At 45.9% G+C, this 22,458-nt stretch overlaps 1 protein-coding gene across 1 annotated transcript in view; it reads left to right on the forward strand.

Annotated features, from left to right (window-relative positions):
• Positions 1–22,458, forward strand: part of LOC146788752 (vomeronasal type-2 receptor 26-like) — a 588,210-nt gene that overhangs the window by 530,052 nt on the left and 35,700 nt on the right. The window contains exon 5 of the mRNA XM_085630962.1: positions 9,274–9,397. Coding sequence (XP_085487088.1) covers positions 9,274–9,397 — 124 coding nt within the window. The remainder of the gene's footprint in view (positions 1–9,273; positions 9,398–22,458) is intronic.

The raw sequence follows: 22,458 nt of genomic DNA on the forward strand, positions 1-22,458 counted from the left end.
CGAGAACACCCATAGTGATAGTGAGCGTACGCACGCGTGTACGGTCCGTACCACTATGAGTACGCATACGCGAGAACACCCATAGTGATAAGGACCGTACACACGCCTGTACGGGCCGTTGCTATGCATTTGTGGTGCCCTAGGGCCCCGGGACGCACCGTACCTGTGTGTGAAACTCCAAATTACATAGGGGACACATGAGGGACAAGTATAAAGGCCTACATGCGTGCTGGTTGTCATGGAGACCAAGTTTAAAGTTAGAATGTTTTTAAGCAGGTGCACAGCAGTAGTCAGTTTGAATTAATCTACTTTGTTGCAATGTGGTTCTGGAGTTGACATCATGCTCAAGAAAAAAACACAATAAGAACCCACTGACTGTGCTAGGTTTGAAGGGATTGGAGGAAACATAGGATGCAAATGTGAGTGACCAATCACTCTGTACTACTGTGCATGAAACAGGCCAGCAAGGCAGATATAAGGCAGCCAGGTCCCATGAGGGAGCACTTGCCTGCACATCTTTGGATTCGACGACCCAGCTGCTGCTACTGATTCCCTGGAACCATGTCAAGGTCTGTGGAGAGGTCACAGCCTTTCATCCTGGAGGAGAACCTGGCTTTGCTGGATGTGATCCTCCCACAGTACCCCCTGCTGTATGGGCGACCAGGGTATCAGGTGAGTGCAGAGTCTACTAGCACAGACTGTGTCCCTTGTTTGTGACTGTGACTTCTGGCATTGTGTCCAGGTGTGACACACATGCTATGTACTGTAGGGGGGTTCCCAGGGGGGGAATGCCTGATGTCTCCCAGCCAGTGCATGCTGTGGTGCATGTCTGCCGTCCTCACTTGCATTGTGTTTACTGTGACAATCACTGCATGGTGCATGCCACATTCTGCCTGTCTTGTCCTCCTGGGAATGTAGCCTCTACAGTCCTCATTTTATGATGTGGTCAGCCCAGTGTGACAGGTGACTGTACCCACAGATGTGTGTTAGTTCTGTGTACCTGTGCTGAGAGTGTCCACATGATGTGTTTGTACCCTGGACATCGGTGTGTGTGTAAGTCCCCTGTCATGTGGGTGGGTGCATATGTGGAGTGTGGCAGCCGGGCTGCATGAGGGATGGATGTACCCTGCCCATGTGATGTGAGCAGGGAGCAGTGCTGTGTGTCTGACGTGCAGAGCCAGCCCCACACCTGTGAGCCCCTCCCCGTCTAGTGGCACATGTGCAGAGTGAGGTTTGTCGCTGCATTTGGCAATGGCAGGTGAATGTCCTGTGCCTCTGTGTGTCTGTGTACTCTGCTGCGGTAGCGTCAGTGGCCTGTGGCACGTGACTGCTTAGAGGTGCTGCACATTATCCTGGTGTAGCTTGTGATGCACAGTGTGAGCCTGGATCATTGATTGTGTTGTTGCCCTCATTCCACCTGTGTCCTTTCAATGGCACGTACTGCTTTTGCCCTTCCCCAGAGGATCATGTCCCTATGACTAAGGTGCAATGCGTTGGATGCATACTATGCCTTGTTGTGAACAGCAATTTTGTTCTAATATGTGTCTCTGTGACATGTGCCTGGTGTTTTGATGTAGTGTCACTTGTTCATCCTCACAGGTAGGCGCCTCTGCCAAGAAGCAGATATGGATGAACGCCGTCAGTGCCGTGAGGAGGACGGAGGGTCGCAAGCGGCGCCTGGCCCAGGTGAGGAAACGCTGGCAGGATATCCGGTGCTGGACGCAGAGGATCGCACGGGTCCTGCTGGGGGACTCACCTGAGACCCATAGGAACCGCGGGCGCCGCCGTCTGACCCACATCCACAAGCGTGTGCTGGCGGTGGTATTTCCAGACTTGGACAGGCGCTTACAGGAGAAGCAGCAGCAGGAAGGGGGTAGGTACATGTGTGTTTGTTGTGTGTCACCAGCATTTGTAAGTGCACAGTTGCATGGATACACTGCCAGGGTTTAAAGGTGCTGTGCAGATCCAGTTACCCACAGTATAGCGGTGCTCTCCTGCCTCCCTTCCCCTCCTTGCAATGTGTACCCTGGTCTGTGTGTAGTCACTCCTTCACAAGGTAATGTAGGCTGGCGCTTTCTCCACGTGAACTATACCTGTAGCATCATGTGTGGGGGTGGTGTGTGACAGGTTTTGGGACCTTGCCTGTGCCCTGTCCAGTTCATTACATGTGGGTTCCATGTCAGTTGGCACTGATGCTGAGTCACTCCAGACATGGCAGTTAGTCTCTCAAGTGTCATGCCTCACAGCACGCATGTCCTATGTTGTGGCCTGTGACATGATGTGCATGAGTGTGCGATACGCATAGTGCAGGGATGGTGGCGTGTGTTGCAGTCATTCCCATTCAGGACCATGGAGTTGTGTGGCCACTACTGTCCCTGGGGCATATTTTCCTAGGTGTCATGTGTGTCATCACAAAACGTGGACACTCTCAGTGTCTACAGCATAGGTTGTGCTCTGTGCCATTGTCCCCTGGCACCATGTATATTGACGTAAAATGTAGTACAAGTGTCCACTGTACAGCCTGACCTGATTTTCCTTGTCCATACTCACGGGGGCCAGTGCCTGTGTGTCTTGTTACAATCATCTGATGATGACCATTTGTACATGATTATTTGGACAGGCGCACCTTGGGTATTTGGCGTCCAATCTTGCATTTATGCAGCCCCTGTGTATTTCACCCAGACTAAGAGATGTAAGTGCTTCCTGTGTCTCAACAAATTGTCTCATGTAGGGGGAGGTTGGTGCGGGCAAAGCCTACATGTCCAAACCTGAAATCTCCTTGCTAGGTGTGGCCAGTGTGTGATGTTTGTCTGGACATACTCTCAAGGTGCAGTGAGCTAGTCATGGTGGGCATGTTTTCAGTATTACCTATGCAGCATGTGCCTCAAGTTCATGGATATGGTCCCTGCTCATCCCTATTTTCAGCAACGCTGTGTGGTGCAGATGCAGTGCTGGATTGTCCCCAGGGCCTGGCTCCTCTGTCAAACTCCATTTCATGTCATTTGCTTTTGTGTCATGCTCTCCATGGTTTTTCAGTGGCATGGTGGGTCAACCAACTGTGTGTTGCATGCCCTACATCTGTACCTTGTTTTGTAGATGTTACTGATCTTTCTTTTCAGGCTATGCACTGTAACCTATGTAGATTGGACTCATGTGACATATGTATGCAGGTGTATGATTAATTGCTGTCTCTTCACCTTGCCCACAGCATCGTCGGGGGACACGGAGGGAGACATGAGCACAGACGGAGCGAAGGGACCGAGCACCAGTGCCAGCGTTGACATCGTGGCTGGCACATCGAGTGGAACTGAGGCGGAGGAGAGTGAGGCCGAGGACCTGTCCACTGGCACGACAGAATATGAAGCTGACGGGTCCGAGGATGATCTCCCCGAGTGGGCGGAGGCTGCACCAGCTGCTGACAGCGGCACAACATCTCAGCCCGCCCCCTCCATTGCCATCAGCCGCCTCCCACTTGCTTGTGTCCCTTCCCAGCATGCCCGGTCACCACATGTCTCCTTCCTGCCAGGCACCGCACCCCCTGCCCCTGTCTCCACTGCTGCCGCCAATGCCGAGTCAGTGGACATCCAGCGGCAGTTGCAGGTTGGTCAGGCTGCGATTCTTAATGTCCTCCATGGCCACAGCCAAGTGCTGAACAACATGGAGGCATACTTGGAGGGCATTTTTTCATCGCAGGCTGACCAACGCAACTTGCTGAGGTCCATTGACTCGACACTGACTGCAGCAGTGGGTCTCCTGCAGCGCTACGTCCAACCCCCTACCCCTGACACATCCACACTTCCCACTCCCATGCCTGTCCCACGTACACCCAGACGTCAGCATGCACCCACCACAACAGACACAGGCACCACACCAGCAGGGAAGGTCATACGCACACCTCCTGGCACGCACACACAGGGTGAAGTAGGCACACCCACTGGGGCAAACGTAAGCCACGCAGCCAGAGTGGGAGTCCGCATTCCACCAAGTCCACTCCCTCCAAATCCCCTCTCCTCAGCTCTCCTGGCCATATATCCGGCAAAGACTCCTTCATGGCCGCTCTGTCCCTGAGCCCCACTGTGACACCACCCCGCAAGCGGTCAAGGGAGTCCCCGGTCAGGGTGGTTGAGTCCCCCCCCCTGTCCACACCCTCCCCCTGTGGCGCTGCGACCCATCCCTCCGCCTTCCCCCTCCTTGGGGCCTGTGGTTCCTTCGGGTGCAGGCGAGTCGCTGGAGGACCTTGCAAAGGTGTGCAGCGCCATCCTGGCCTCCGCCTTTGGCCCTGCCCCACCCCCTGTGGTGGAGTCCTCCATCCCTGCACCCACGACGCCTACCCTTCGCCCTCATGTCCCTGCAGTGCCTGGTCCTTCCCCCCCACATGATGCCCTCCCCGCTCTGGAAGACGAAGGAGTCTGATGACTGTGCAGGCAAGCAAGGGGACACGCGTCCCACTGTGTCCCCCATCCAGCTGTGACTAACGGACTGCCCTATGGGCTTTGTAAATATTGAACTTTCTCCACAAATACTATTTTTGCTAATGCTGAATAAAGCCTTTTTTTTCTTAGAACTCTACTGCTTTTGTGGTATTGCTGTTGGTGGGGCTGCTCCATGATTTTGGGTGGTGATCATGTGTTGGGTGTGTGGGAAATGTAGTAGTGTGCTGGTCATAGGGGGGACCCTGGTATCTGTGTGCCATCACAAGGTGTTAGCTAAGTTTCTTTGTTCATGTAGGCTGTTACTGCATGGTGAAATTGTCCCAAGGTGTGTTCCTTCCTCTGTGTACCCTGACATCTTCCCTGCAGGGTGTTTCCAATGTGTTGTGCTGAGCTGTGTCTACATTAGCTTGGTGTGTGACGGACCCCTTCAACTTTGGCCATGCATGCAGAGCGATGTCTCCACCTGCATCATTCGTGGCATCCTTGGTGATAACTGTACTTGTGTATGTAGTCTGTTGACATGACTTCATGTGGACATGTTCCCTTTTAGGCAGTATGCATGTGTGTACTCCCAGCCTCGCACACATGTGTTACATGTACTGCAGGGTCTTTGTGCACCTGACTGACAATTGTGGCCATTGGATCTGTGGGTACTCCACCCTTTTTCTTTCCATGGGCACTGCTGGGGGCCTCTGCACCCACCCCTCCTGTGTCTGGGCACAGCTGGGAGGACTCTGGACCCACCCCTCTTGTCTCTGGGCACTGCTGGGAGGACTCTGCACCCACCCCTCCTGTCTCTGGGCACTGCTGGGAGGACTCTGCACCCACCCCTCCTGTCTCTGGGCACTGCTGTGAGCGTTAGGCACCCACCCCTCCTGTGTCTGGGCACTGCTGGGAGGACTCTGAACACACCCCTCCTATTTCAGCATATGTACGCTTAGAACATACACGGGTGTGGGTTCGCTCCATGCATACGAGGTGGTGATACGGGTCGTACTTACACTGTTTTGGTTGGGGGTGCGCACCATGCATACGGGGGTGGGGGTACGGTCCGTACATATCCGTCCCCACGCTATGTGATGCTTGTGCGGGCCGTACCCAGGCCTTTGCCACGTGGGTACAGCCGTCCCGCCATTGTTGGGATGACGTAGGTGTGGGCGTGGTACGACTCGTATCCATGCTCTTAAGGCGTGGGTACGGGACATACCTGTATTGTTGTGTTGCCGGTTCGCGTCGTCAAGCACTTCCGTTGTGGTGGACGCTGGCTTTGCTGGACACGCCCCCACCCCCTCGTAGTGACCAGGGCCTGGGGGTCAGGTATGTCCAGGGCATGTGTGCTGTGTGACTTTGGTGGTGGTTTTGTGGCCTGCCCCTGTTCCTGCCCCCTCCCCCTTCCCCCCTCCCTTTGTTGTTCTGACCTTCTGCGGCGTCTGCGTCGTAACCTGTAGAGGAGGTCGACTGCTATGAGGGCCGGGATGACACGTAGGTTCGGGTCCATGTCTGTCCGTCGCGTGCAGGTACTCCTTGTTCGCGTCGTCCTGATTTCCCGGCAGTTTTTGGCTGCCGGAATATATTCACCATGCGGGATGACGTCGGTGCGAATCGTAATTCCTGGTTCGTGAATGGCAGGCTGCGTGCGTCCCGACGTCACGTCGGCGCTTTCCCGGATCACATTTGTATGTTTATTTTCGTCGGTCGGGTTTTTGTATGATTCGTACGGAAATGGTATTTCCGTGCGAATCGTAATTCCATGTTTGTATATTTTTTCGACCGGGTACGCGTCGGACGGGGAATATGCTCCGTCCGACGGTTCGTACCCGGTTTTTACCGGATCGTGATCGGCACCTAAATGTGTTAAATTTGAGTAATAAAGGGCCAGAATATTTAATAGATCCACCTGGATATTCAATTTATCTGGGCTGTGGCTATAGCGTCCATGGTTTTAAGCAAACTGTTCCATATTTCTGAATGAAAGTTTATAGAGTCCTCTTCTTGTCTTGTTCTCACAGAGAAAAGGGTGTCATATTAAGCTAATAATGATAAATCAGCAGAATTTAAAGGATTATTCATAGAGTCTTAATTCTCTAGTTTGTACGGCATATGAGCACATTCAATGTGTATTACCTCAGGGATCAAAGCAGGTTTGAAGTCAAGGTTTGTTCTTCCTGTTGTAGGTGTTGGACTGAAGGGATCTATTTTAATTCCATTTTTCAGACTTGAGGATGCTTCTGGTCTTGTCATTTGACAGTTTAGGTCCCTATTATGATTGGATTAGACTAATTTGCCTGGTGACAATATAAGGGAAGGCAGGAATACATCATCACCTGTGGTTGTCTCAGTGCCTGATGTAATATTAATCACCAGACTTAAGTCCAATTACGCTCTATCTGAGAATGCACCCTCATTATCAACATTTGCAGAACTTTTTACTGATCCGTTGCTATTATTAGTGGTTGCCATTTTCCAATTCCTGGTCCTACTGTCGATATTTCTAGACTTAAATGTTACAGCTGAGGTACAGGGAGCATAAACCTGGGCTTTTACGACCAAAGGGTGATAGTCCGGTACCTGAGTAGAGGCTGCGTTGCTTACTTCAGATGGCTTTTGTGGGCTTGTTCCAACACCTGTATATTTTTTCGTTGAGACTTTCCCAAAGTGTTATTGGAAAATAGGTGTTGTTAGAACTGATTTTACACAGCTTAGTTCTATTGGTGTTGTACCTCTGTTCATTTTTGTTTGAATCCCGGGGACAATTTTACTATCCTTGATCTTCTTTGATGATTTAAAATAATCAGTGATGGATGAAAGAAAGGCCCCAGTACGATCAATTGGAAGATTCTCTCCACTAATATTTGGGTGCTGACCCACTAGAGGGCAGGTCACAGTTGGACATAGCAGATTTATACTTTCCCCAGTTAGTATGCCTGGCCCTCCACAAATTGTCTCAGGATCAAATTTTCCCAATCTTCTTTTCTGCTGCTTTGTATGCTGTTGTAACGCTGCCCCACACAGGCGGGTGGCCCTCATAGTCCTGCAATTGTACTACTTTCGAGGCCTGGATACTTCTATGTTTTACAGTCAAGCTCAACAGTGAATTTCTGGCGTATGCTATATTTATTTCTGGATCTCCCACACTAACATTATCACATCTGCCCTGCCTCTCTTCCCATCGGATTCCTCACACTGAGTTATCACATCTTCCTCACATCGCAATCTCTTTGGACCCTCACACTGATAGTATCACATCTGCCCAGCATCTCTCACTCCCTGAATTGTTCACACTGATATTATTATGACATGTACCACACATCTCTCACTCCCTGGATCCCCAACACAGATAGTATCACATCTGCCCTGCATCTCTTCCTCCCTGGATTCTTCAAACTGATGCTATCACATCTGCCCTGCATCTCCTCCTCCATGGATTCTTCAAACTGATGCTATCACATCTGCCCTGCATCTCCTCCTCCCTGGATCCCTCACACTGATGCTATCACATCTGCCCTGCATCTCCTCCTCCCTGGATCACTCACACTGATGCTATCACATCTGCCCTGCATCTCCTCCTCCCTGGATCCCTCACAATGATGCTATCACATCTGCCCTGCATCTCCTCCTCCATGGATCCCTCACACTGATGCTATCACATCTGCCCTGAATCTCCTCCTCCCTGGATCCCTCACACTGATGCTATCACATCTGCCCTGCATCTCCTCCTCCCTGGATCCCTCACACTGATGCTATCACATCTGCCCTGCATCTCCTCCTCCATGGATCCCTCACACTGATACAATCACATCTGCCCTGCATCTCCTGCTCCCTGGATCCCTTGCACTGATATCACATGTGCCATGCATCTCCTCCTCCATGGATTCTTCAAACTGATGCTATCACATCTGCCCTGCATCTCCTCCTCCCTGGATCCCTCACACTGATGCTATCACATCTGCCCTGCATCTCCTCCTCCATGGATCCCTCACACTGATGCTATCACATCTGCCCTGCATCTCCTCCTCCCTGGATCCCTCACACTGATACAATCACAGCTGCCCTGCATCTCCTCCTCCCTGGATCCCTCACACTGATGCTATCACATCTGCCCTGCATCTCCTCCTCCCTGGTTCCCTCACACTGATGCTATCACATCTGCCCTGCATCTCCTCCTCCCTGGATCCCTCACACTGATGCTATCACATCTGCCCTGCATCTCCTCCTCCATGGATTCTTCACACTGATGCTATCACATCTGCCCTGCATCTCCTCCTCCCTGGATCCCTCACACTGATGCTATCACATCTGCCCTGCATCTCCTCCTCCATGGATCCCTCACACTGATGCTATCACATCTGCCCTGCATCTCCTCCTCCCTGGATCCCTCACACTGATGCTATCACATCTGCCCTGCATCTCCTCCTCCATGGATTCTTCACACTGATGCTATCACATGTGCCCCACAGCTCTACCACCCTGGTTCACTAACACTGTAGTTATCATATGTGCCCTACATCTCTCATTCCCTGGACTCTTCAAACTGATGCTGTCACATGTGCCCACATCTCTTTCTCCCTAGGATCCCTCACACTGATGTCATCACATCTTCTCTGCATCTCTTAATCCCCGGATCCCTCACACTGATGCAATTACATGCTCTCACATCTTTCACTCCCTGAATCCCTCCCACTGATCCTATGACATCAACCCCTTATTTCCTCCATTTCTGATCTCTCACATGACAAAAATACAAATTCTTTCTCAGTCCTCAAGATGTGTGATAATTCCACATGTGCCCTTTGTTTCTTCCCTGTTGATGTCTCACACATCTCCCTCTCTTCCTCTCCAGGTCCCTACCTCTGTATGCAGTGAGAGTTGTCCTCCTGGATACAGGAAGGTCCCTCTAAAAGGGAAACCTGTCTGCTGCTATGACTGTGCTCTCTGCACAGAAGGAGAGATTACCAACAAGAGCGGTAGGTGATAAAGCACAGCGTGCCAACCAATGATCCTTTTCAAAGACCCAAATGAGAAGATGTGTAACTTGCTCATCAGTGTAAGTTACTTTGGCAAATAACACTCTTCATTTGAAATATTTACTTTACATATGTTCACCATGTCAGTCACATGGAAATAAAGTTATGAGAACAGAATGATAAAATTTTAGGATCTGCCAAAGCTAGAATTAGTCCATGGTCATCAATTAAACCACATCTCTTTTTCTATTATTCCCTCTACCCCTCCATTCTCCCAAGCCAGTGCTTGCTTTGAGGTGCTGCAACTGGTACAGTCACACTAGGTGCCAATGTCAAGGAGGAGCCCTCTGCATGGCAGGCTGAACTGAGATAAGAGCATCCTGCAGAGATATTTGTGTGAGCAGCATTTTCAGGGGGTATTTACAACAGCATGATAACTCTGGTGATTAATGCACTCGGAGTGATCTAAGATTTGTATTTCAAAGTTTTGACCCATGAAATAGTAGCATAGAGGGTTAATGTTCCTGCTGCAAAGCACAACATGTGACATGCAGATCACAGATTAATATTTTATGTTCATAGTGTAGTGGATTATTGTTTTTATTTCATAGATCCCGCTGAAACTTTGAGTTCAAAAGTGACAATCCTTTAGATATAATGCATTGAGCTATGAACCGGCCTCAACGTCTTGCATGCAAATTGAAAGGCAGAGGTTTAGAACCTAATTGTTTTCTTCCTCTCAATCCTTTGTTATTCCACCATTGCGTAAAAGGCATCCTGTGGGGAGCAATGCAATTTTATTAGCTTGACTCCTCAATCATGCGTTACATTTATGGGCAGATTTAAAATGACTTTGTGCCTGGTTTTCATCACAAACTTGTGAACCTGATGCAAACTATTGTTTTGGGGCTAACTTTCCAGCACAAATACTAATTTGCACTGGACAGTAACCCTAAGTAACACAAAGAAGCACTCTGCATTAGTTAGGAAAGGAGGCATACCATGGGTACCACATGAACTTTCCCATGCACTCACCCATAGATTTTGATTTCTATCTACTAACTTCAGTATGAAAGAATTGACATAAATAAATAATGCATCCATGAGGCAGATTTGAAGTTTAAAAAATTATTTCTTTTCTCCGAACCTTTCGAACTTTACATACATGCTGCACAGTGCAACACACATACAAAGTGGTACAGGGTCACACTTTGTCAAATATAGAATTTTGTGCTGGAAGGGAACCCTTCCAGTATAAAACCTAAGTTTGGAATCACCTGAACTCCCTTTCACATTGGTGCAAGTGTGTTTGCATTGGTGCAAGGCAGCCTAAGGTATGCAAACACTGGAGGAGAGGTCAACAACATCATATATTAGGGCCCCTTCGTTTCTCCATGGAAATTACTATAAAATGTAATGCCTACCTGTGAGAAAGTCATCCTTTTTATCCCGATCACCCCCATTGTTTGATTGATACTGGTGGTAACTCACTCTGATTGTGCCCTGGGCCATGCGAACCAGACCCAGGGCCAGTAGTCTGTGTAAAATGTACATGGTAATTAGGTGAAAATGCAATTAATATGAAAAACAACCTGAAAGCCCCTAGTATATGGTAGGGCATGTAGGTTTAGAGGCCCAGCAGAGCTGATGCACATGAGTGTGTGTTGCTGTATTGTCTGCTGTCATTTTCAAGGCAGCTCTGCTTTGTGGGCTGCCTTTAAAAGTAAATTATATTCAAATTCGACTTTGGAATTAAAGGTATTTCTAAAGTCTCAAACTGGCTTACTTTTACATATGTTACCCCAAAAGTCACCCATAGGTGCCCCAGGGGTAGGGTGCCCCAGGGGTAGGGTGCCTGACAACTATAAGCAGGAACATTATATAAGGATTTTTTATATGCCCAGGTGAGGAAAAAACTGCCAATTTCATGTCTTCCCATCGTAGCACATGGGCTTCAACTGCTATTGATAGAAGCAAGTTAAAAATGTACTTCAAAATATTAAAGTGATTGCTAGAATAAATCCAACAACTTGCTATGGTTAGATTTATTATAACTATCACAGAAAATAGGTTATAGAACAATGTTTTCCGATGTAATAAAAAGCCAGCCTTCCAGCAGTCTCTCCTGATTGACCATCCTTTGACAGGCTGAGCCAAGCTCCTCTGATGAAGGGTGAAGTAGCCTAAATCGCACATAGGGCATCTGGTAGGAGGAGATCTGCACGCTGCAGAGCAAAAGGCAGGGTGGGCATGGAGTAGCTAAACTGGTCTTCAAAGAGGGAATGACATTTAGGACAGGGCACAAGCTCAGACCCACTTCCTGTACCCCGAGCCAGACAGGAGCCCCACTAATTGAATTAGCAGAGGGACTTGAAGGGAAGTGTTAAGGAAACTTAGCCAGGCCAGTGGGTTGGCTTAGCCAGATTTTAACCTCCAGTGGATAATTTCTCCATTTTGGATTTTAAAGGAATAGTGTTTCTGGGACAAGAATATGCCACACTTTGGAGGAAGGGGTTATACCTGAGGGTGGCACCCTGCCATCCATTGATCAGGGGTGCCCCGGGCTTATCACCCAAGACCACAACATGTTAAAAGAGATCCACTTGCATCATCTCCAGCAAGAAGAAACCAGTTGACTACCTTCAGCTGGACTTTAAAGGATTTGGCCAGGTGCATTGTGGGCAACATAGGAACAACATCCCAAGGAGCAACTCAGAGCTTCTGTAACCTTGGATTTGTGTTTTTACCCTTCAGAACCCAAATGGTCAATCTGGAAGAAGATCCAGAAGTTTGGAGAAGATTAGAGAATTTTTGGCAAAAATCTCCATAAAGGTGACCAACCCATTGACGGTAGTCAAGCCGGAGACGTCAAATTACGACCCGGCCTGAGATTCACAATTGCCCCACTGAAGCTCAGGAGCTTTTTGTCCTTGACAAGACTTCCAGAAGATGACCTATAGATCACGCTGAACCAAACATCTGTCAAACCCGGCTTGACAAGGTTCCTTGCTCGATGTCGAGAGAAAAAGCTTCAAAAAAGTAAGGTAGTCAGAAGGTAAAAACTTGCCAGGGCACTACCGCTAAGTGTATACAGGCGATCATGGTTGGCCTGAAACTTTGACTTTGTCCCGGTTAAGCACAACCGGAGCACTCAAAATGGTGCTTTTAGCTTTTAGGCATTAGAAAGTGTTTATTCTTTAAAGATCATTGTCTCTGGTTTCCTACATTGTATTTTTCTTTTTTTGGTGTCATTTTAATCATAAAAGTATTTCCTATTTTTATAAATTGGTGTTGGATTTTTATTGTGTGATGTCGCTTACTTATTTAACATATTGGTGTTTTTAATACTGTACACTCCTGTCTCCTAAGTTAGGCCTCCATGCTCGTAGCCAGCTTACAAGGGTTGATCAAGGGGCTCATCTTTTCAGACCTTGACTGGACATTACATTGTGATTGTGGCCTTATTACTAGTGGTAGGGACCCACCTACACCTACTGATAAACTACATTCCAACCCTACCATTGAGGATGACACGTGACTCCTACATCTTTTAGTCATTATTGTTCTAAGTAACATTGCCTATTCATAGATTTACACACTTTTAAGGCTCTCTGTATGTAATGTAAAGCACTAGGACAGACTTCTTTGGGATGATTAGTGCTATAAAATAAATACATGTCAGGTGGGGGCTAAGGAGAGATGGGGGCACCATTGGCAGGTGGCAGAGAGGGAATGAAGAGGAGGTTATGATGGAGCCAAGCAACAATTGTTGCACTGGGCGACACTAATGATGGTGACGGCCCTCTCTCTACCCCTCAGTGAAAGGCCTTCTCTTCCTTTCTTTCAGTTTTCAGGATCATGGACCACTCACTAGACCCTCTTCCCCTGTCAGCACAGAGCACTCTCTGTACCTTTATGTTTGCTCTGTGCAGTGTGGTCTCTCTTCTTCCTTCTGTCCCCTCCTTGCAACTCATCTTTTTATGTGTGTCTTTGTCAGTCTGTGGGCCAATCTCTCTCTCTCTGTCTCTCTACTCCTTCATACTCTGTCCTTCCTACTCTCTTTCTCTTTCCCCTAGTTCTCTCTGTCTGTATCCATCCATCTCCATGTTTTCATTTCTTTTACTCTCTCTCTTCCTACACTGCTTTGTCTCCATTTGGCTCTTTTGTTTCCTCTATCCAATGTTGTCTTCCCTTTCTTCTCCCAATTCTCCCTGTTTCTCTTACATTCTGCCACTCTGTCTCTGTATTTTTTGCTCTCCTACTCTCTACATTGTCTGCCTTTCTCTTCATTTATGTTTTATCTCTTCTGTCTCTCATCCAAACCACCTATGCCACTATACTCCCCATTAGACCATCTATACAAGTGAGCAGGAGACAGAGGTGAAGTAAAAAAAATACAGAGGTTTGAATTAGAGGGGGAGAAGCAAACACCTATAGTATCAAACAAACAGGAGAGATAAACTAAGAGAGACAGAAGGGGCCAAGGAGGGGCTTGGGAGAATATCAAAGTTCAGGCAAAGATATTGATACTCAGGTAAATTTAGGCCAATTCACAAGCTGCATTTTGTAGCACAAACAATAGTGCTGCTCACAGAATACAAAGCACTATTCACACACCTACATGCAGAGGCCTACGTCTCTGTCTCTCCTATTATTTAAATGCAGAGACCTCTATCTCGTTGGAGGAGATCTCCATAAACATACATCTATGTTTTTGTTGTAAATGTGGATTAGGGGCAGGGAGCAATTACTGGAAAATGGGGAATACTTACTACAAACTGAGAGGGGACTAGAGAGGGTTAAAGAGGAGCTAAGGGAGGCTCAAGGCTGGGTTTAGGGAGGGACAAGCATTAACACTCAAATGAGTAAGGCCATTGCTATTCACAGACCTAGAGTAAACCCAGCACCACGCACAGCCAACCACTGGCACTGCAACACTCCTCTAGAAATAATAGAGGCAGGGGCGTAAAATAACACTATACAGCAAATACTGTTAAAATAAATTAATGTATTTTTAATTTTTATAATTATATATGTAATTTCACACTACAAACCATTTTCCCATGTGTTGTACACATAACTGGTCCCACAAACACCCTGTATTCCACCCATTGGGTCAGGGTACTTGTACCCTGACGCCTTCTATCACTCTCATTGTTTAATTTCAGCTTCCAGAGACCGTGTCCTGTTACATAACATGGTGGCCGGAACTTTCTATACAGGTTGCGGCCAGCCAATCACAGCATTCCTGTTGGTACATGAATTTGCGACTCATTGCAAAATAGGCCAGAAGGATTTGTGTCTCTAGATATACAAATTTGTTTTTACATCAATATCTCAAAGACCACTGAATGGATAACAAAAAGGGCTCTTTCTGGACCTAGAGCTACCTTTCTGGCAAATTTGGTGTAATTCCGTCCAGCGGCTTGGGCTGTAGTCGTGTTCAATATCCCTATTGGAATTATCACGGGAAACACACTTTTTTTGCAACCCTTTTTCTTAGCCGCTGCTTGACAGATCCCCCCATAAATTTCCATGTACAATATAACCAAGGGGAACATTTTTGGGGGAACATTTTGTGAAGCTTTTTCAACCTGCGCCAGAGATTGAGACAGGTCAAAAAACACTTTTTCCATGGAAACTTTCTCCAGAAAAAGTCCTTTTTGTTATTTGGGGGCATATCAGCAACAACCGGCGATAATTATCTCTAAGCGCACTCAGCGCTCGGATAATTATCGCCGGCTAACGTGGATTTTTATCACTGAAATAGCGTGCTATTAGCAATGCTTATCTCAAAAGTGATAAAAATCCTAGCGCTAAATGCCAAACATGAGATTATCGCTGGAAACCCAGCGATAATCTCACGAAGTTTGGCGTTAACTTGATGATAGGGCCTCACATACTTAGCCATGATATCCACCTTCCATAGGATATCATGGCTAAGTCAGTCCTGAAGCAGGCGTAAGGAAAGTAGCGATAACAGACATTTCTCCAGTTATGTCAGGTCAGGAAAGCCCACTTTGCATCTCATGAGAGATGCAAAGCTGGGCGTTAAGAATATGGGCGCTAATGCAAGGTTTCACGTGATAGCGTGACCTTGCAAATTAGGCGATAAAATTATCGCCGCTTTTCGTCCGAAAACGGACGCAAAAGCGGAGATCATTTTATATCGCCTTGTTGCTAATATGCCCCTTGGTGCCAATTTCTTCAGTAATGTTTGAGATATTACAGAAAAAACTATATCAAAGGTGCAAAATGTATTTTGAATTAATATAAAATAGTTTAACATTTGTTTAAATGTAATAATGCATGTAACTTTAGGTGTTTAAAAATGAATATATTTATATTAATTTTGTATATAATTTTGGGTAATATTTTACTACATAATAAATAAATATAAACATGTCACTTTAGGTAGGATTTTTAAAAATTAAACCTATGAAAATAAATCTCTGTTATATTTAATATATTTCAATTATTATATATTTAGTTAAAAATTATCCTAATTGTGCTGCAGTATTACTTTATTTTTTTCTACTGAGAAAATTCATATTTAATTTTAAGTTTCCTTAACAGTTACCATGGAAATATGTTTTAGATGTTTTTTAAAGTTGAATATATTTTTTTTAAATTTCACTCTACTTTACCATGGGGAACTATCCACCCAGTGGTGAAGATTTCCACCTATATGTGAAAAATTATTAGTTGTAACTATCCACTTTAAAAAATGAGGCTCTTCCTCCATGCTTCATGGAGTGGGGAAACATAACTCTACACTATGGGGCCGATCGGTCAGAGCCTTTACAAGCCGCATCGTAATGGAAAGCTCGGTTTTGGTTCTAGGTGGTCAGAAAGTAATCCAGCTGCTCATTCTGGCTGGCTTTCGACGGCTAGTCTGAATCCCACCAGGAATCTCAAAAGCGGGCCTTTCCACCCTTGAGATAATGATGCACAGTTTTCAGCATGGTTTCCATGCCGGCCTCTCTGACATGGAAACCATGTCAGAAAGTGTTTTGGAGGCCCACTACAGGGCCCCCTTGGGTGTGCAGCCTCTGGTTGAGGGCCTTGTTGATCCCTGCACCCCATACAGGGATCAACAATGGTGCAGGGATGAAGCACACCCCTCATTTACTCTTGGGAGCATGCATTAGAGACGGTTTACAGCCATAATGCATGCACCTATAGTGAAATGTAGGAATGTGACTGAACAGTGTTCAGTCGCACACTAATTAGGGGGGTGGGACCACTGACCGGGTGTTGGTCGGTCCCAGGACCAAGTCAGGCGGAAGGAAGACTTACCGACATCGCAATAAGGCCCTATATAGTAAACATACACTCGGAAATGGTGAAAAGCCAAAAAGAGAAATTTGCTACAATGAGTTAACTTGAACATGTGGATTTTCTCATTTGTGAATTTCCTACATTTGGTTATTCACCATTTCCAAATGTAATATTAATAAATATTAATTTTTAACAAACATTAAAGAAAGAAACAACCTAGCAATTTTATTTTCAGTTACTATTTATTCAAATTAATCACAAATACGGTTTAATTAATGTTTTTTTTAAAATGTTGAATGTTTTTTTTTTAAATTACTGTTATTTGTTAAACTAATTACAAATGTAATTATTAATTGTGTATACTTTTTAAGACACATACACACATATGAACATAATTTAAAAGTAAACATAATGTAATTATTTTAAAATTCTTTTTCTACTGGGTGTTTTATTGCATCTCTGCTACCATTATTTTCTATGGGAGTGTTTTGCACAACTGTGAGAGGCCTTGTGTGGAGCTAAACTTATTACAAGGCTTGGCTGGAGTTTGTTTGCTACTGTTGTTTATGTTTTTTGTACTTTTGAAAGTATCTTTTTTTTATTTTTATACAACTGGGTGGAAAGCAGACACCCTACCACAACAAACTCAACATGAACTTGAGGGTTTATTACATCACTTGATGCAGTATCACTCCCTAATATCTCCAAGTTAGTCGTAAAGGGCCCAATGGTAAAAAGAAACAGATAATTCAGAGAGTAACAGTACATTGTATTATAAATCCAATTTAGATGCAGCCCAGACTTGACCTGCGTACCTGACCACGTTCCTCATCAGAGCATGTCATCCATGACTTGTCTCCAAACTCCCTACACTTTGTTGAATTTCTTAGGACATCCCCGGCTTTGTACAGAATTTTTTTGTAGCTCATACACCAATCCACATTGGTCTTGCAACTTCTCTTCTTCAGGACCTCACTACTAGGGTGGGTGATAAATTCTGCAAGGCTGGAGAATTTGCAGAGTTTTTCTCACAGCACATTCCACATTCCACATGGAACGTGGAGTTCAGACAAAACTCTGTCAACTGCAGTGTGGTGGAGGTTTTTCTCATCCGCAGCTCCTCAACTTTAGGTTTTCAAGAGGGTGAGGGAATTTGCATCCCCTAGTGAAATGTTGTCAACAGAGGCAGTAGCAACAGGTTCACACTGAGAAAAGTGCCATCCCTCAACAAGCCCACATGAAGCTCACCCTCATTAACTGTAGATCACTCGCTAAACATAAGACAGAAATCTATGACTATCTCACAGACCACCAGCCTGAGGCCCTGTTTCTCACAGAAACCTGGCTCAACCAAGACTCTGCCCCTGACATACTTGAGGCGCTACCTAACAACTATTGCATGCTGAGACAAGACCGCACCCTAAAATGCGGAGGCGGAATAGCTATAATTTTCCATCCATTCATCAAGTGCACGCTCGATAAAGCTCTACTAGGCAACGCAGAGGCAGCCCTCTTTAGCTTAACCCGTTGACCGCGGGGTAAAATCTGCCGCGGTGCGGGTGTTTAATTGCGCGGGCGAGGCCGCTCGGCCAACGGATGTGCGCAGCACTACGAAGGTAGTGCTCGCGACGGCCGTTGCCCGACAGGCTAATGGAAAGGGTTAAGCAGAGCCAATGGGACCATAACGAATGGTCTCCTATCTATTGCCCACCAGAACCATCCAATGATTTCATAAATAATCTTATGGATCTGGTAACCCAGTTGGCGCTGAAATACAATAATCTCATAGTTCTAGGTGATCTCAATCTCCACATTGATGACCACCTCAAAACCGAGGCACAAACCTTATGCAAGGAACTTACCAGTATACAGCTCGAATTCAAATCTGCGGCGCCAATACACCACGCAGGCCACCTGCTTGACCCTATTTTCTCGAACCACACGGGGATTGTAGTAAAACAACCTGTCCCTTTCCCATGGTCCGATTATCACCTCATTGAATTCTGTATACCGTTACCTAAACAACGCCCTATGGAAAACGCTGAACCCACTTGCCCACGCAGAAACTGCTCCAAGTTTAACCACAAGAGCTTCTCCAAAGCACTTCAGAAAACACCACCGCTATTGCATAATGACGCCAATTTGGCAAATACTGCAATTAACAAATGGATAACAGAGGCGCTCGATGATGCAGCCCTACGGATCACTAAGACTCCTAAGAGAGGGTCTAAATCAGCACCCTGGTTTAACAAGGAGCTTTGAACCACCAAACAGGGTTGCAAGCACATAGAAAGGAAATGGAGAATTGCCTTCTCCAAAGAAGTGAAAGAAGATTACAAAACAGCTCAGAACAAATACCATTCCCTCCTCAAAAAGAGGTGCTCCATGTACTACAGAGAGAGAATTGATATGGCAAAAAATTCCTCCATGGAATTATACGCCACGCTTCAAGAGCTCTCATCCCTGGAGAGAACACTCACAACACCTCACAGCTCTGTTGAGAGATGCAACGTTATTGCAGACTACTTCCACCCAAAGATATTCACTACATATAACACCTTCCCTGAGGAAGCCCGCAAGGACCTTAATGAAACTAATGAGGAAGCTACTGAGACAAGCGCGCCGTTCTTACTCGAGTTTTTCACCCCCCGATACTGGCGCTCGAGGAAACGGCCTTTCAAATAAAAATGGGAAAAACAGAATGCAAATGAAAGCGTCTGGGTTTTTCTCTGCAAATGGTATCAAAAAAGGGTTTATGGGGCTGAAATCACCATTTTCACAGCTTTTAGGGAATGACAGACTTTTGTCAGAAAACCAACATTTTTTACACAGTTTTGGCATTTTTCTTGGACATTTTTGCTATTTTTTTGCTTTGAACCTCCTTCTAGTTAATGATAGAAATGGGTCTGAAAGCAATAATGGATCCTGCAAAGCTATACATTTTTGAAAAGTAGATAATTCAGCAAGGGGTCATTTGTGTAGTTCCATCAAGATTTCTTTATAGAAACAAACAGTTAAATATAGGAAAAAATGAAAATTAGCTGAAAAAAACAGCCTTTTGTGTCAACATTTTTACCTGTAACTTCTTCTAATTATGACAGCTCTTTGAAAGCAATATACTGTTACATCCGCTTGACCTTCCTGGTTGTGGGGATATATAGGACTTGTAGGTTCACCAAGAACCCGACGATCCCAGAGTCAAAAACTTTGCAGCAATTTGCAATGGTTTTTTATTATGTTCCGGGTATATAGCAATTATTGTGGGAAAATGTATACATGGAAAAATCTTTATGAAGGACACCTATGTATTTCTGAAATGGGAACAAATTAAGGAGTTTAGAAACAGTACATATTTGCACATTTTCGAAATTGGGAATACTCATACTAGCATGAGAATTATCGGTCATTTTTCAAAATGACTTACTTTTTACACAAAGTCCTTCATTTGGGTGGCAGAAATGCATCAAAAATGAATAGGTAATAACAGTTGCTTTACAAATCTGAAATACCCACAGTCTCCCAATAAAAATGGTACCTCACTTGTGTGGGTAGGCATAGTGCTCACAAAAGGAAATGGCTCAAAACCCAACGTGAACACAACATATTTTCACAATGAAAATGTAGCCTTTTTTTGCGAAGTGTCTAGCTGTAGTTTTTGAACACTAGCTTTGCCAGCACCTAGTGAAATGTTGCAAACCTATAAATTTTTGAAAACTAGACACCCAGGGGAAACCAGGATGGGGTGAGTTGACTGCCTCCCACCAGGTTCTGTTACCCAAAATCCCTTGCAAACCTAAAAAATTGTCCAAAAAAATACATTTTACCCACATTTCTGTGGTGGAAAGTTCTGGAATCTGCGCGGATCCACAAATTTCCACCCACCTCGCGTTCCCCAAAGTCTTACAAGAAAAATGGTACCTCACTTGTGTGGGTCGGACTAGTGCCCGCGACAGGAAACGGCACAAAACGCAACGTGGTCACACCTCAATTTCGCAGTGAAAAATGACCCTTTTTTGGCAAAGTGTCTAGCTGTAGTTTTTTAACCCTAGCTCTGCGGGCACCTTAGAAAACCTAGAAAACCTATACATTTTTTAAAACTACACACCAAGGGGAATCCAGGATGGGGTGACTTGACTGCCTCCCACCAGGGTCTGTTACCCAGAATCCCTTGCAAACCTAAATAATTTTCAAAAAAACATTTTTTTCCCCATTTCTGTGGTGGAAAGTTCTGGAATCTGCATAGATCCACAAATTTCCACCCACCCCGCGTTCCCCAAAGTCTTACGAGAAAAATGGTACCTCACTTGTGCAGGTCGGCCTAGTGCCCGTGACAGTAAACGGCGCAAAACGCAACGTGGTCACACCTCATTATCGTAGTGAAAAATGACCCTTTTTTGGCAAAGTGCCTAGCTCTAGTTTTTGAACCCTAGCTCTGCGGGCACCTTGGGAAACCTAGCAAACCAATACATTTTTTAAAACTAGACACCCAGGGGAATCCAGGATGGGGAGACTTGACTACCTCCCACCAGGGTCTGTTACCCAGAATCCCTTGCAAACTTAAAAAATTGTCAAAACAAACACATTTTACCCACAATTCTCTGGTGGAAAGTTCCGGAATCTGCGTGGATCCACAAATTTCCACACACCCCGCGTTCCCCAAAGTCTTACGAGAAAAACGGTACCTCACTTGTGTGGGTCAGCCTAGTGCCCGTGACAGGAAACGGCGCAAAACGCAACATGGTCACACCTCATTTACGCAGTGGAAAATGACCCTTTTTTGGAAAAGTGCCTAGCTGCAGTTTTTGAACCCTAGGTCTGCGGGCACCGTGGGAAACCTAGCAAACCTCTACATTTTTGAAAACTAGATACCCAGGGGAATCTAGGATGGGGTGACTTGACTGTCTCCCACCAGGGTCTGCTACCCAGAATCCCTTGCAAACCAAACAAATTGTCAAAAAAAACAAATTTTCCCCACATTTCTGTGGTGGAAAGATCCGGAATCTGCGTGGATCCACAAATTTCTACCCACCCCGCATTCCACAAAGTCCTTCAAGAAAAATGGCACCTCACTTGTGCGGGTAGGCCTAGTGCCTGTGACAGTAAACGGCGCAAAACGCAACGTGGTCACACCTCAATATCGTAGTGAAAAATGACCCTTTTTTGGCAAAGTGCCTAGCTCTAGTTTTTTAACCCTAGCTCTGCGGGCACCTTGGGAAACCTAGCAAACCAATATATTTTTTAAAACTAGACACCCAGGGGAATCCAGGATGGGGAGACTTGAGTACCTCCCACCAGGGTCTGTTACCCAGAATCCCTTGCAAACTTAAAAAATTGTCAAAACAAACACATTTTCCCCATATTTCTCAGGTGGAAAGTTCCGGAATCTGCGTGGATCCACAAATTTCCACACACCCCGCGTTCCCCAAAGTCTTACGAGAAAAACGGTACCTCACTTGTGTGGGTCGGCCTAGTGCCCGTGACAGGAAACGGCGCAAAACGCAACATGGTCACACCTCATTTTCGCAGTGGAAAATGACCCTTTTTTGGCAAAGTGCCTAGCTGTAGTTTTTTAACCCTAGGTCTGCGGGCACCTTGGGAAACCTAGGAAACCTATACATTTTTTAAAACTAGACACCCAGGGGAATCCAGGATGTGGTGACTTGACAGTCTCCCACCAGGGTCTGCTACCCAGAATCCCTTGCAAACCAAACAAATTGTCAAAAAAAAACACATATTCCCCACATTTCTGTGGTGGAAAGATCCGGAATCTGCGTGGATCC

The sequence above is a fragment of the Triturus cristatus genome, chromosome 10 (assembly GCF_964204655.1).
Source record: "Triturus cristatus chromosome 10, aTriCri1.1, whole genome shotgun sequence".
Lineage (NCBI taxonomy): Eukaryota > Metazoa > Chordata > Amphibia > Caudata > Salamandridae > Triturus > Triturus cristatus.